This window comes from Taudactylus pleione, unplaced genomic scaffold (assembly GCF_031769625.1).
Source record: "Taudactylus pleione unplaced genomic scaffold, aTauple2 ptg000156l, whole genome shotgun sequence".
NCBI lineage: Eukaryota > Metazoa > Chordata > Amphibia > Anura > Myobatrachidae > Taudactylus > Taudactylus pleione.
This window is the reverse complement of record NW_028284558.1, coordinates 11,594,739-11,609,953: the sequence shown is the minus strand read 5'-3', so window position 1 is coordinate 11,609,953 and position 15,215 is coordinate 11,594,739. Positions and strand designations below refer to the sequence as shown.

Genomic DNA, 15,215 nt, shown 5'->3' with positions numbered 1-15,215 from the left:
TGAATAAGAAAAATCCATCTACAATGTTTTAAAACAAGGTGTTGGTCTTAAATCCAGTTATATACTGTGTTAAATACTAGTGGTGTAATTGGCAAGAAGCACTTGCTCTTTTGGTTGGGGGGGGCGGTCAGCAAAGGGCACTTCCTTTACCCCAATGCGCTTTCTCTGCATTCATCTGAAATACTCTTGAACATAAGCAAAAGTGGTAATGGGCATGGGGTAATTCAGGGTCGAAACTAGGATATCTGGGCAAGGCAGTAATTTTGCACCCCCTCCTTTCCCATACCTGGATTTTGTCCTTGCTCCTCCATAAGGCAGTGCACTAGTCAGACGTCCCTGCTATAGTGACTTACATTACTCCACACACCACATACCCATTACACATTAGGCCACACACTGTAATGCCTATTACCAAAGTGCCACTTACATATTTGCCCCTGACACCATTTTATGCCCCACAGTAAAGCTTCTAATTACTTTTAAATTACCTGCTCATTGTCAGGGGTTTTATGCTCATTATCAGGGGTTTCATGCTCGTTGCCAGGGGTTTCATGCTCGTTGCCAAGGGTCTCATGCTCGTTGCCATTGCTCTCATTTTCTGCGTTTCATGCCATACTTGCCTACTCTGCCGGGACCGTCAGGAGCCTCCCGAAAATCGGGTGCCGCTCCCGACACCCCGTAAGACTAGGCAAGTCCCCCAGAATGGCTGCCGGCACCCCGCAAACCCCCGCGACAGTGCAAAAGGGGGAGGTCCGGTGGTGCGATTACGCAATTTGCGCTGACTTGCGTCATTGTAGCCCCACCCCCTGCCTTATAATGCAAGTAATATTGGCATTATAAAGTGGGGGGTGGGGCAACTATGGCGCGATCGCGATGGCACGCCCCCGCTCTGCCTACTTGAGCCGCCCCCACCCTCCCTGCTGGACGGACCTGCCAGCCCCCTCCCGGATCCCCTTGCAGAAATGTCGGCAAGTATGTTTCATGCTAGTTGCCAGGGGTTTCATGCTCGTTGTTAGGGATTTCATGCTTGTTGTCAGGTCAGGTGTTCCATGCTCCACGCTTGTTTCACGGCAGCTTTCTATATCTTCTGCCAGCATTGCCAGCGTTCCCGGCACTTCCGGGAATGCTATGTGCTACGCGCTGGCCTAACAGACACTAGAGGTCCAGTAGAACCTCTAGCATCTGTCTCTTCCTTGGCAGCGGCCATTTTTTCAGCAGAATCCATGCCCCCAAGCCACTGCGCCCCACTAGCCTCCATGCCTTAAAGCCTCTGCAGGGGCTGAGTCAGCCCTTCAGCACCTCCTCAAATCTGGCGCCCGATGCACATGCACCTCTAGCCCCCCCCCCCCCTAGTTGCGGCCCTGGGTAATTGAATCCAATGACTTCCATTCCGATACCCATTAATGTGCTCTTACTAGTGTCAATAAAGCTAGTAAAAGCATGTATGCAGTGGTTAATGGACCTTACTGTAACTTTTTTATATTGAATTTCATTATACAGCCATTATTAATTTATTGCATCAGCAATGAAAGAGACTTTAAATAAAAAAACAACAAAATAATATGGTTTTATTACACATATTAAAAAAACATGTCTTTTGTTCATTTTTTAATAACAAATACAAACTAAATGTAAACAATAGACTTTGCACAATAGACTTCTCACAGCGTTCCTCTGCTTGGAACTCTGATTAGGCCAGTGGTCAACAAACTTTTGTGTATGTCGATTAATTATCTTTTCACACAGTAATGCTAAAATATTGCAATAAATAAAAAACAGAATCAAGGGAAAATATTTAGGATGTTTGAAAAACAAATTGAATTACAGATAAATTGTTTTATTTACAATTAAAATACAGCTTTGCAGATCAACCTAAAATTATATCTTCAACTTTCAAAGTTTTCTCCTAGTACTCAAAATTCATGTGACACCTCCTGGCTGGTGGCCAAGAGGGTGCACAGCTTGTACCCCCTCAGTGCCAGGCCTGCCAAGAGCCGTGGCGGGCCCTGGTAGTAGGGGGCGTGGCCTAATTGGGGCGGCGTGGCCACGCCCCCTTGGTGTGTGCTGGGCTTCTGTAAGGGCCCCCCCCTTACAGACCCGGGCCCCCGCCGGGCCCCTCGGGAAGCCCGGGCCCGGGTAATCTGTACCCGCTCCCCCCCCTCTCGGCGCCCCTGCTCAGTGCGTTTCTAGTGGACTAGAGTCAGTTTTGAATAAACTTATAACGTGTCACCAGCAGCTACCTACTCAGGTTTCTAAGGTCAAGTATGCTCCGAGTACAAATTATACGTGTGTATATATATATATATATATATATATTACAGAAATATATGAATACTGGCGCACAGGTTTTGAGTTCCTTCTGTGAATAGTCTTATGACAAATTATCATAAATTGTTTCTTTATGACACTCGTAAACAAAATGAGAAAGGGGGGGGAAACACAGGCGTGGTGCCTGGGACAAGATTAAAAACACAAGAAAAATAAAAAATAAAACAGAAATGTCCCTAAGGACATTTCTATTTTCTTTTTTCTTTTTCTTGTATGTTTAATCTTGTCCCAGGCAGCATGCCCCAGATACTGTATAAATATTTATATTTATTATTTCCGATATTGGGGTTCCACATTTATCTCTGATAAATTATTTACTGCTGCAGAAGCTTTTCCCAGATTCCTTTCCCTTTATTCTAACGGGGGGGAAACACTCCTGATGATAACAGGTGGCAGCAGTCTTCTAGTGGTCCGTGTGGCGACGGGAAAAATGGGTGCTGAAAAATAAGAGACGTGCGCCTAATAGTGCAGTATTTAAAGTAAAGCAATCTGTGCTCACAATAAGTGATGTGCGTACCAAAAATATAATTTAAAAAGCTTATCTGATGTCCAGGTCACACTCCTATGGTCAGGAAGCAAGTGGTGCCAATAAATTCTGGATATTAATCCAAGGGAAGGTACCCTCTTGAATGGACCTTAAAAGAGAGGGCTTCAACCAAGCCCATAAACACAATATGGTGTAGTATTTCCTTATGCAAATGTAGTGGATAATAAACATAAATAATTCTGCGTACCAGATAATGCAATATATAGTGCATATAAGGATAACACTCCTTCCTGTTCCCCGTGTTTCAAAGGATCACTCTCAACTTCATAAACCAGGTGTAACAGGCCTCAGACCATAAAAAAGGAGAGTGATCTCCATAAATAATATTTTATTAACCAAAAACATTTACACGGACTGACAAACTGGTAACAGGAATATATTAATTAAAATCGCTTATCTTAGATATGGTTAAGCAGAAAAGAGTCCACTTTGTTGGAGGTGCAGGAGAACCAGTCCCAATGCGTTTCGTCCTATTTGGACTTCCTCAAGGGTTGTTTATGGGCTTGGTTGAAGCCCTCTCTTTTAAGGTCCATTCAAGAGGGTACCTTCCCTTGGATTAATAACCAGAATTTATTGACACCACTTGCTTCCTGACCAAAGGAGTGTGACCTGGACATCAGATAAGCTTTTTAAATTATATTTTTGGTACGCACATTACTTATTTTGAGCACAGATTGCATTACTTTAAATACTGCACTATTAGGCGCACACCTCTTATTTTTCAGCATATATATATATATATATATATATATATACTGTGTATATATATATATATTTATATATATACACACACATATACGTACTTTTACATAATTCAGATCAACTGAAAACATCTTTATTTTGATTTAAGCAATCTATGCTTAGTTTTTAATTTCATGATTGTTTCTTTTTAATTGTGAAGCAAAACCACAAGTACATCTGTATCTGCATCTCTCAGTCTGTATCTGCATCACTCAGTCTGTATCTGCATCTCTCAGCAGTGAGAATTTCCAACCTCTGCAGTTTAATATGATGGGAAACAAGAACTTGAGCACCTGCCAAGAGACGTTCCCTTGTTCTGTCATAGCAGTGATTGGACTACCAAAATAAACTCTGGATGTAGACACACAGTGGACCTTGATTTGGAGTCTCATTTGAAGGACCACAATAAAACCTTGAATGATATCCAAAAGCCAGGATTCATGTGTGAGATTATTACTCTCAAACCTGAAATAGGCTATAGGAGTGACAGCCGGCTGCTGAACTGGAAGAAAGTTCAGGTTATAATCCTTATCTTATTTTATATTAAGCATTAATATGGAAGGGAGAACAGGTCATGGTCAGTACCACTTTACAATATCTACTACCCCTCTGTATGATATTGTGGGCCAGCGTTAGGCAACTTATGGCTCTTTAGCTGTAATATGTCCTAGCATGCTCTTCATAAGTTTGAGAGCATGAATCTACCATCAATTGAACTGTTCTATGTCTGTGTCTATGTACAGTATGTGTAGATGCTTTGGGGCAGATGTACTAAGTTCTGGAAAGTGATAAATTGGAGAGTGATAAACTACCAACCAATCAGCTACTAATTGTCATATAACTCATTTTTCATTTTTCAAACACAGCCTGTAACATGACAGTTAGGTGCTGAGTGGCTGGTAGTTTATCACTTTCCAATTCATCACTTTCCAGAGCTTACATCTCTGCTATACTTTGTGCCAAGATACGAATGCAGATGCCAGAAACAGAAAAGATGTTACTTCCTTCTCCTGCCCCACCTCCATGTTTAATATGTTGGACCGTTCATTTATTTATTATTACCAGTTACTTATATAGTGCACACATATTGCACAGCGCTTTACAGAGACTACATTGGTCATTTGTTTTAGTCCCTGCCCCAGTGGAGCTTACAATCAATATTCCCTACCACATAATACACACTAGAGTAATTTTTTTGACAGGAGCCAATTAACCTGCCAGTATATTTTTTAGATTGTGCGAGGAAACCGAAGCACCCAGAGGAAACCAACACAAGAATGGGGAGAGTATGCAAACTCCACACAGATAGGGTATTTGTTGGAATCAAACTCATGGCCTCAGTTCAGGTGTGGCATATTGCTTAGACAGTCAAAATTTAGACAATCAAAATATAGACACCACAATGTCAACAGGTACATTATTTAGGCAACCAAAATGTCAACATGGACTATTTGTCTACAATCAATATGTAGACATTCAAAATGTCAAGAGAGACATAATGTAGATATCGACATAATGTTCTGCAGCCGACTGTTACTCCTATAGCCTATTTCAGGTTTGAGGGTAATTAATATATAGATAGGTTGAAATGTCGACAGTCAAAATGTCAACAGTCTAAATATAAAGAAATCAAGGTTGACAACTAAAATGTAGACACAGTTAAAATGTCGACAGTCATAATAAAATGACACAGCCGCACCTGACAGCCAGCGGCTCAGACACTGCCTCCCCCCAAATCAATAACTATATATATTTATAGCATTATCCCCCCGGCTGATTCAGTTCTGTACTGGTATTGAAAGTAGGGGAAAAAACATCCGAGGGACAACCAGCCTCGCACATGGGCTCTTGTTCCTCGGGAGGGAGGAACTCATTTTCATTTTGAGGTCTTGACTTTACGAGGGATTCCAGATCTGGGCTGACCAATTTGGGGTTGGTTATTATGGCAGAGGTGCCCCATGCAGTGTGTCTCCCTGCTATAGTGTAATCCCCCTGTCTGGTTCAGCCAGATACTGGTTATTGGAAAATAGGGGGAACCCCGCCCCCTATTTTCCAATACCAGCCCAGGCTGAGAGGTCCAGGGCTGATTATTGATTTGAGGGAGCAGCACACATTTTTTTTCATAGCTTTAACTATTATGTCTGCTCCAGTGCTGCAGAGTCTAAACCACCAGCTCTCAGAGGCGTCTAAGATGTCTGCTTTTAGCAGAGTCTGAGCCGCCTTCTGTCAGGTGCGCCTGTGTCAGTTTATTATGACTGTCGTTATTTTAACTGTGCCTACATTTTGGTTGTCGACCTAACGACTGTCAACATTTTGACTGCCTACATTTTAACCCTGTCAACATTTTAACTGTCGACATTTATGTATTCAATATCGACAGTTTGACTGTCTACATTTTAGTTGTCTACTTTATGACCATGTCAACCTTATGTCCGTGTCAATATTTTGGTTGTTGACATTTTGACCATGTCAACATTTTAGTGTTGACATTTTGATTCGTTTTCACTGTCTAAATTTTGACTACTTCCTTTCAGTGCTGTTACATCACCAGATCTTATCACTGTATCACTGCTGTCTATGGGGTTTACAGTGGCGTATCTATAATGGGTGCAGTGTGTGTGGGTCCAGGTCCAGGGGGCCCCGCACACACTGCACCCATATTTTTTTTAAACTTACCTGTCCGAGGTCCCGCATCGGGTGTCACTGCTGCTCAGAACACCGGAAAAATGGCCGGACGCGGCCATTTTTCCGGCGTTCTGCGAATGCGCAGTAGACTCCGGGCACACTCCAGTGCCCGGAGTCTACTAATGCTCCAGTGGCTGGCCAGCTGCGTCAGTCGGCTGCCAGCCCCCAGGGAGAGAGGAGGGGGCCCTGCACGAGGAGTGCACACGGGCCCCCTCCTCTCTTAAAACATTTTGATTCGTTTTCACTGTCTAAATTTTGACTACTTCCTTTCAGTGCTGTTACATCACCAGATCTTATCACTGTATCACTGCTGTCTATGGGGTTTACAGTGGCGTATCTATAATGGGTGCAGTGTGTGTGGGTCCAGGTCCAGGGGGCCCCGCACACACTGCACCCATATTTTTTTTAAACTTACCTGTCCGAGGTCCCGCATCGGGTGTCACTGCTGCTCAGAACACCGGAAAAATGGCCAGACGCGGCCATTTTTCCGGCGTTCTGCGAATGCGCAGTAGTCTCCGGGCACACTCCAGTGCCCGGAGTCTACTAATGCTCCAGTGGCTGGCCAGCTGCGTCAGTCGGCTGCCAGCCACCAGGGAGAGAGGAGGGGGCCCTGCACGAGGAGTGCACACGGGCCCCCTCCTCTCTTAAAACGCCCCTGGGGGTTTATGTATCAAGCAGTGAAAGCGTGGAGAAGTGGGCCAGAGGAGAAGTTGCCCATAGCAACCAATCAGCTCCTACCTATTATTTTATAGACTGTACTTGATAATTGCTACTTCAAATCTGATTAGTTGCTATGAGCAACTTCTCCACTGGTCCACCTCTCCACGCTTTTCATTGCTTGCTACATAAAGATTGTTATGTTGTGATGTTCTCAGTGCATGTGTCTGAATGGTGTCTGGATATATTGGCAAACACTGATTACCTGGAAACTCTGTGCCCACTAGCCTAACCTGAAATTATATAAATTCTCCCATTAGACTTGTTTTTGCTGTAACCTGAGTTCAGTAAGGGATGCCCCAATCCTCACCATTTGCTCCCATCAGATGGAGCGCTATGTTCCACACCCACAGTTAGCATCATCTTCACACACTAATCCATGCGCTTACCTATAAGCAACTGCAGCTGCGCAATAGGGGTTTGACGTCACAGGGGGGCGCGTGCACTGCTGGCTTTTGTTTTTGCAGCGTTATATCTCGATACAACGTTTCCAATTTTGGTTTTAGCTTCCCAGCTTTGTCCCCTGAATAGTGATCAGTAAAATAAGTGTTCACTTTTATAGAGTTGGTACTTTGAAATGATGATAGTCCTATTGGTGGGGATAGCATACATGTGCACTGATCAGGTAAGTTGTGTGTCTTATTAAAGACTGCCCATCCGTTTACCCTAGTGATCATCACACATGACTAATCTCAGCTTTATCTTTTCAGAAAGAAATACAAGCCATGAGCCAGTGCAGTCACCCCAATGTCGTAACGTATTATACCTCATTTGTGGTGAAGGAGGAACTGTGGCTGGTTATGAAATTACTAAGCGGAGGTAATGTCAACATCATTCATGTTCACAGTCAAATACAGCAAAATAACTTATTTTTGTTGCAAAACCTTTTTTTTTTCTGTTGGTGACTGTATAGTTGCTTGTATGCATTGGGTGTCTTTCTATTGCTTTGTGGATTTTAAGTTTACAGTACTATGTAGTCTCTGTACTCTTTATATTGCCCTGTTCTACAGATGTGTCCACATACATTTATACTCTGTGTGCTACAAGTCGTGTTACACATAACACAGAACATCTTTTCATGCCACTTTATCCCTTAAAATGCGTCTTGTTTGCAAAGCAACACACATATAGATATACACACACAGACATATATATACACACATACCTTACACACCATACTTGCCAACTTTTGAAAAAGCATTTCAGGGAGATTGTGAAAGCAGCACCTATGAGCGCAGCGGTACAGTGGGCGTGTACTGCTACATCTGAGAGGAGTGTCCCAGAGCAGTTAGTAAGATCGGTATGCAGTTATGAGACCGTTGGCCGCATGCCCGCCGGTCTCAATACCGACAGCATAATCCCTGCAAGGTATCTAACATAGACGTCGAAGTGCCGACACCTATGTTAATCCCGACGCCGGGACCCCGACAGGACACCAGACCGATCTGCCAATCCCGGGGGTAAGTATGTATGTAGTCGGGGATGGGGGGGGGGTTAGGTTTAGGGCAGGGGGACTTAGGGTTAGGCACCCCCTCCGGGGAGGGTTAGGGATAGGCTAGGGGAAGGAGGGGTTAGGTTTCAATTCTAATGGAATCATCTCATATTGGCACCGCCTCCTCAGGGTTGACCAGCGAATTGCAGCATTTTGCCACAAGGTGGGCGGAGCTTAATAACATGGTGTCTGCTCTCGAGTCTGTCAGGGGGGTTTCAGGGTACTCTGAAAGCCCCCCCTGCGTGGGATACTGTTAGCGGTCAATAAGAACCAAATCCATTATACTATAATCAAAATAAAATGTAAACAAAATACAGACAAAAGTGTTAAATAAACTTTTGTTGAAATATGTACGCTCCAACCTTTATTAAGTTATTTGTTTTTTAAAAATCTTGTATTACAACCAAGGTGACCTTACAGTATAAAGGATAAGATTTTCAGATTTTTAAATCTGTGGGAATGTTATCTTCTTTTAATCTAATAGTAAAAAGAATCCCATATTTATAACTGCCCCAGACACTTTTTTAATTGTTATTGTGAAAATACTTTCAACTGTGATATTTGTATTGTAATACATTTGTGAAGGGACCTCGGTTCTGACTATAAGAAGTTTTATAGTTATTTCTTACCCAACTTCTATTTCTTGCACTTATGTGTTAAGTACATGCACAGCGAAACGCAGTGAAACCTTGGCTTGTTTGTAAAGGGAGCTGCAGATAAAGTCTGTCCTTCAATACCTCGTTCTGATGTATACCCATGATCCGATATGTCGGCCCGTCGGCCCTTCCCCCTCTCTACAGACCCACAATTCCCGGTATTATCTCCCCATCCCGCACATTTCACTAGGAAGTGGGCAGGATACTGGAGATTCACCCACTTTTCTGTGTGTGCGGGTGACTACCCGAAAAATCCAGCACCTTCTTTGAGAGAAGGTGAATATGGTTTCACCAAGGTGCAAAGTTGCTTGCTTTTTATTATTTGCTCCCATGTCAGAATCGGCATCTATATGTTTATACATGTTACACACATTTTTATATATTGTGATTATTAAATTTGATGTTGCTGTTAACACTGAGTAAACGTTTCTATCAGTGTGTGGTGATAGAAAACATTTTCTTTTGCCGTATATTGCAGCAACTGAAAAAAATCCTCTATCGCAATCTTAGGGGTCTATTTACTAAGCAGTGTTAGCAGACAGAGTGAAAAGTGATAAGAAAGTGATCAGGTGCCAGCCAATCAGCTCCTAACTGTCAATTTTTAAACACAGCCTGTGAGATGACAGTTTGTAGCTGATTGGCTGGCACCTTATCACTTTCTTATCACTTTTCACTCTGTCTCCTAACACAGCTTAGTAACTAGACCCCTTAGTATTGGTCAACTGACTTGCTAGCTCATGCACATGCAGTTGAAGTGGAAGCCTCGACCTCGGCTACTAGTTACACTTTCATGGAAATTAAATTCATAAAAAAGAAAGTTTAAAAAATAAAATAGTAGTTACAGTATAATCAGTGGTGAATTTTGCCATGTGGCTGCAGCCCCCCCAGTAAAATCCACCACCTCAGTGTAGTCAGTGCAGTCCGTGACTGCACTGGCTACACTGTGACTGGCAGTGGCTTCCTATTGGAAGCGCTATCTGCCAGTCACATAAATAACAGGCAGTCTCAGGGGGAGGTGTCTCCTCCCCCTGAGACAGCCAGCCTGGGCTGCTATTAGCAGAGCGGCTTCCAGGAGGAAGCCACTACTCTGCCTTTCCACCAGCCCTAACCCGCTCCTTGGGGCTGCAGACGATGCAACCCTTTGGAAGCCGATGACATGTGCATGTGCGGCTGTCCGCCGCTAGTGCGCATGCACCGGTCCCGGTGCCTGACAAATCGTTTGCGCAGGCACCAGGACCTGGCCAGGAGGAGCGGGTGAATTATTGCACCCTCTCGTGTTCAGCGGTGGCAGCCCCCCTCATCTAAGAGTGTAGGAACTGCCATTGGTTACAGGGGCGTATCTATAATGGGTGCAGGGTGTGTGGTGTACACGGGCCCCCGGGGCCAGGGGAGCCCGCACCACCAGGGCAAGGGTTTTCGGCGCCCCCCTGCAAACTATAAATTTGCACCCTTCTACCAATATGTCCTCTCGACATGTTTCTTTACAATGTTTCATATTTTGAAGTGAATGTACAGTATGTTGTAAAATTAGTGATTAGACTCCTGTAACTGTTCTCACCTAGTTTATTGCTCCAATAAAAAGATGTTACTAAAAATGCATCCCCTGTTTTACATTTTACCATTTATACACTTTGGGCGGGATGCATCAATGTCAGTTTTCGGGGTTTGACCGCATTTCTCATATGCACCACTCTGGGACTTGGATAAGTGGGCAACGTTATCTTTAGATGGCGTTGCTCAATAGAAGCCTGTGGGCTTCTCTTTAAGGCCCTCCCACTGGGCACTGGCTGCACCACCCTAGTTACGGCCCTGCTGTCCACCTTTGTGTATAATGGGTACAGGGTGACAGAGAAATAGTGGGTGACAGGGTGAGGTAGTGGGTGATGAGGAAAGGCAGCGGGAGATGCTGGCGAGAGGCAGTGAGTGATGGGGAGAGGCAAAGGGTGACGGGGTGAGGCAGAAAGTGACAGTGAGAGGTAGAGGGTGACAGGGAGAGGGTGAAAGGAGAGCGAGGTGACAGGGAGAGGTTACAGCCTGGAAAAGGCAGTGGCTTACAGTCAGTGGGAACTGCATTATTAAAAAAAAAAATAGTAACATAGCAAAAAGAAATCTAAGCTTACCTCACAATCACCTGACTCCAATCGGTCTGTCAAAGAGCAGCGAGAGAAGGTCCTCACCGTGCGGTAATACCTACAATGCAAAAAATAATGTTTATGACATGGAGAGGGTGATAGGCAGTGGGTAATGGGCAGACGGTGACGTTGGGAAGAGGCAGTGAGTGACCGTGGAAGAAAAAGGTGACAGTGAGAGGTAGAGGGTAACAGAGAGAAAAGGAGAGAGAGCGTGACTGGGAGAGATTGACATCAGAGAGAGAGGTGACAGAGAAAGGGGAGAGGGTGATGGCCGGGAAAAGTCAGTAAGTGACAGTCAGTAGGAAAGTACATTAATAAGAAGAAAATATAGTAACATAACAAAAAAGAAATCTAAAGCCAGGTGCACACTAGATGATGTGACGACGGCAGGTGTGACAGCACAATATATCGGGCAGTCTGTATACACTGCATGATCAGATGTATGATTTTGGCCGCTGGATCTTGGGATCTGCCTTCACTGCAGGGAGATCTGAAGATGCAATAAATGAAGCACGGAAGCGCGCAGTAGTGAGTACACACTGTATGATGTGGATGATTTGTCATTCCAACTCAAAATGACAAGTCCTCCAATATATAGTGTGTACCCAGCTTAAGCTTACCTCATAATCACTTGACTCCAATGAGTCTGCCAATGAGTCTGTCAAAGAGCAGCGATAGAAGGTCCTCACCGTGCAGCAAAACCTACAAGGCACAAAATAATATGTTTGAATTATAATCATATATATAATAAATAGGGGTGGGTACAGGATGCCAGTGCTCGGGATCCCGGCGGTCAGAATCCTGATGCCAGCATCCCAACCAGGTTACAATCCTGACACCTACAGGTAAGTAAGCCTAACCTAACCCATCCTCCCCGCTCCCTAAACCTAACCTTCGCCCCAGTGCCTAAACCTAACCCTTCCTCCCCACAGGCTAAACCTAACCCTCCCCCACAGGCTAAACCTAACCCTCCCCCACAGCCTAGACCTAACCCTCCCCCACAGCCTAAACCTAACCTCCCCCCTGCAGCCTAAACCTAACCCTCACCCCCTAACCCTAACTTTCCCCCTAATCAGAGTACTTACCTTCAGGATTCCGGCACCAGTATTCTGATAAGTGTCGGGATCCCACGATCGGGATTATGACCGCATCCCTAATAAATAATATATTTCATATTTTAAATTAAATAAACGCTGTGTATATGTCATTTAAAATATTAAATATATTATTTATTATATTAATACACATGCGTATACCCCACCCCACCCTCTACTATTATCTATAAGCCAAAATTATTTTACTTAATTAAATATTGACTTTTTAAATAGATATATATTAAACATTTAAAATAACACACTTACCTTTCTTCTGCTACTGTTAGCTTCTGACTTCTCCACTACTTTTCAATTTCTTGATGCTCTCTTCAGCTGGGCTCCATTTCATTCTACTCCTGACCTGTTATGAGAGGGGAAGGGAAGAAATGGAGTAGTGGGGAGAGGAGAGATAGAGGACAGCACTGGAGACTAGGAGAGCCAGGTCAGGTGGGGAGGGGAGGAGAGCCAGGTCAGGTGGGGACTCGGGGAGGAGAGCCAGGTCAGGTGGGGAGGAGAGCCAGGTCAGGTGGGGAGCTAGGTCAGATGGGGAGGGGAGGAGAGCCAGGTCAGGTGGGGAGGAGAGCCAGGTCAGGTGGGGAGGAGAGCCAGGTCAGGTGGGGAGCTAGGTCAGGTGGGGAGGGGAGGAGAGCCAGGTCAGGTGGGGAGCTAGGTCAGGTGGGGAGGGGAGGAAAGCCAGGTCAGGTGGGGAGGGGACTCAGGGGAGGACGGGACCCAGCAGCGGAACAAGAGCAGGAGTGCCACCACAAAAGAGCTGCTCAGGCTAAGCCTGCTGCCTGGCTGTCATTCAGTTTGACAGTACAGGCAGAGGGGAGGACCCAGCCAGACAAGAGCGGCGGTGCCGCCCACCGGGGGTGGTGAGGAGCCGCTCAGCCAGGCAGGCTGCCTGGCTGTCATTAACAGGGGGGAACCCGGCCAGGGGGAACAAGCTGCGGTCCTGCGGTGGTGTTAAGGAGCTGCTCGCTGAGCCTGCCTGTCATTCAACAGCAGGTAAGGCTCAGCACAGCAAGGAGGAGCAGGGAGTGGAAGAAGGGGATGACCGGCTCAGAGGAGGGGGGAAAGTCTCTGTAGCAGTCTGCCGCTGCCTGTCATAGAGTTTGACAGGCGCAGCGGCAACCGGCAGCAGCAACAGAAGACTCAGCAGCGCTGCAGGTACAGAAACTGAAGGGGATCTAGCTCTTCTCGCATGGAGAGCACCTCTCCAGTCTGGCGCCTCCCTGCTGTGCAGGATCTGCTGAGCAGGTTGCACCGGGCCTGCGCACCGCACACCCTGCACCCATATTATGTAAAACTTACCTCTCCGAGGTACCACGTCGGATCTCCCAGCGCTGTTCAAACGCCGGAAAATGGCCGCCGCGGGCATTTTTCCGGGATTTTTCACATGCGCTGTGAGGAAATCGCTGGGAAAATGGCGCTGCGCCTTTTCCCTGGCGATCTAGTGCCCAGAGTCAATTGATTCTGTGGTCGCCGGCCAGCTGCGTCAGTCGGCTGCCGGCCGCCGGAGTGAGAGGAGGGGGCCCGTGTCGGGGGATGCACACGGGGCCCCTCCTCTCTAAAGACGCCCCTGGCTGGTTATAATAATATATTTTCTTTGTGGTTTTACTATCTGTTTTAATAATGAAGCATTTTTTTTCTTTACTGACTCCCTGCTTTCGCCAATCTGATGGCAATATTGATTAGAGGATTGTACATGTAATGCCGCAAACCTTCATAAATAAACTTCCTTACGCTTTTCCTGGAGAAGTTATCACTAGAGTTAGCTTACTAACTACGATACCTATATATATAAGCCATATTCCCTACGACAACAATTTGTGACAAATTTAGGTCTTTTCCCCCTATCATACTGTAGATACCATAGACACTAGTCACCAGGGTGTGTTACAAAATGTAGGGGTTCAGAAAGTCGACAATCAGAATGTCCACATGGACGGGAGGTCAACATGTCAAATATCGACACTCACAATGAATGAATGAATGTTGACAGTCGGTATGTCAACCATGAGGTTTTGCGTTGGCAAAGCAAGTATGCCTAATCCTAACCCTAACCATAATCACAGCCTAACCCTAACCACAGCCTAACTCTAATCACAGCCTAAACCTAACCTGAAAATAATCTATTGTAGACATTCACAATGGCGACATGTCATGTCGACATTCTGTCATTGTCAACATTGTGAATGCCGACATGTTTAATTATAGTGTCGGCATTCCGAATGTCGACATTATGAAAGTGTACCCTTTCATATACAGAAGGCACAGCTTGAAGGGCCATTGCTCACATACTATACATTTTAGTCTTTTTAACATCTGCTGAATGCGATTATACAGTATCATAGAACCTTGGACGTCACAAATGTTTTAGACAAACAATCTCACAAATGTTTTTTCAGTTATGGGTTTACATTAGTCTGCTCTATGAAGGGGTAAATGTCTTATGACAATATCAGCAGTGTAGAAAAGGAATATAATGAATGTCATTTCAGGAAATTGCAGGATTTCCAGACCAATAACTTCTGCAGGATAAACGAGTATTAACTAGCCGGTCCTATTGAGGTGAGGCTCCCTATCTTAGAGCAAAATCAAATCTTATTGAATAAATATTAAAAACAATATGATAGTAATAGAGTGGTATCAACTAATAAAAAGAATCAATTTAAAGCCATTTTTGATGCAGCGCTGCAGGTTCCTAGTACAGATTTCTACGTATAGCTGTAGAGCAGCAAACATTGAGCAAACAATTAGTATATATGTTGCAATTGTTGATAAGTTGAAGGGACAATTTGCTCTTGTTAATTGTCTGTG

General features: G+C 44.8%; 1 protein-coding gene across 1 annotated transcript in view; it reads left to right on the top strand.

Annotated features, from left to right (window-relative positions):
• Window positions 1–15,215, top strand: part of STK39 (serine/threonine kinase 39) — a 451,027-nt gene that overhangs the window by 80,808 nt on the left and 355,004 nt on the right. Inside the window, exon 3 of the mRNA XM_088474896.1 lies at window positions 7,729–7,837. Within this exon, the coding sequence (XP_088331022.1) occupies window positions 7,729–7,837 (109 nt within the window). The remainder of the gene's footprint in view (window positions 1–7,728; window positions 7,838–15,215) is intronic.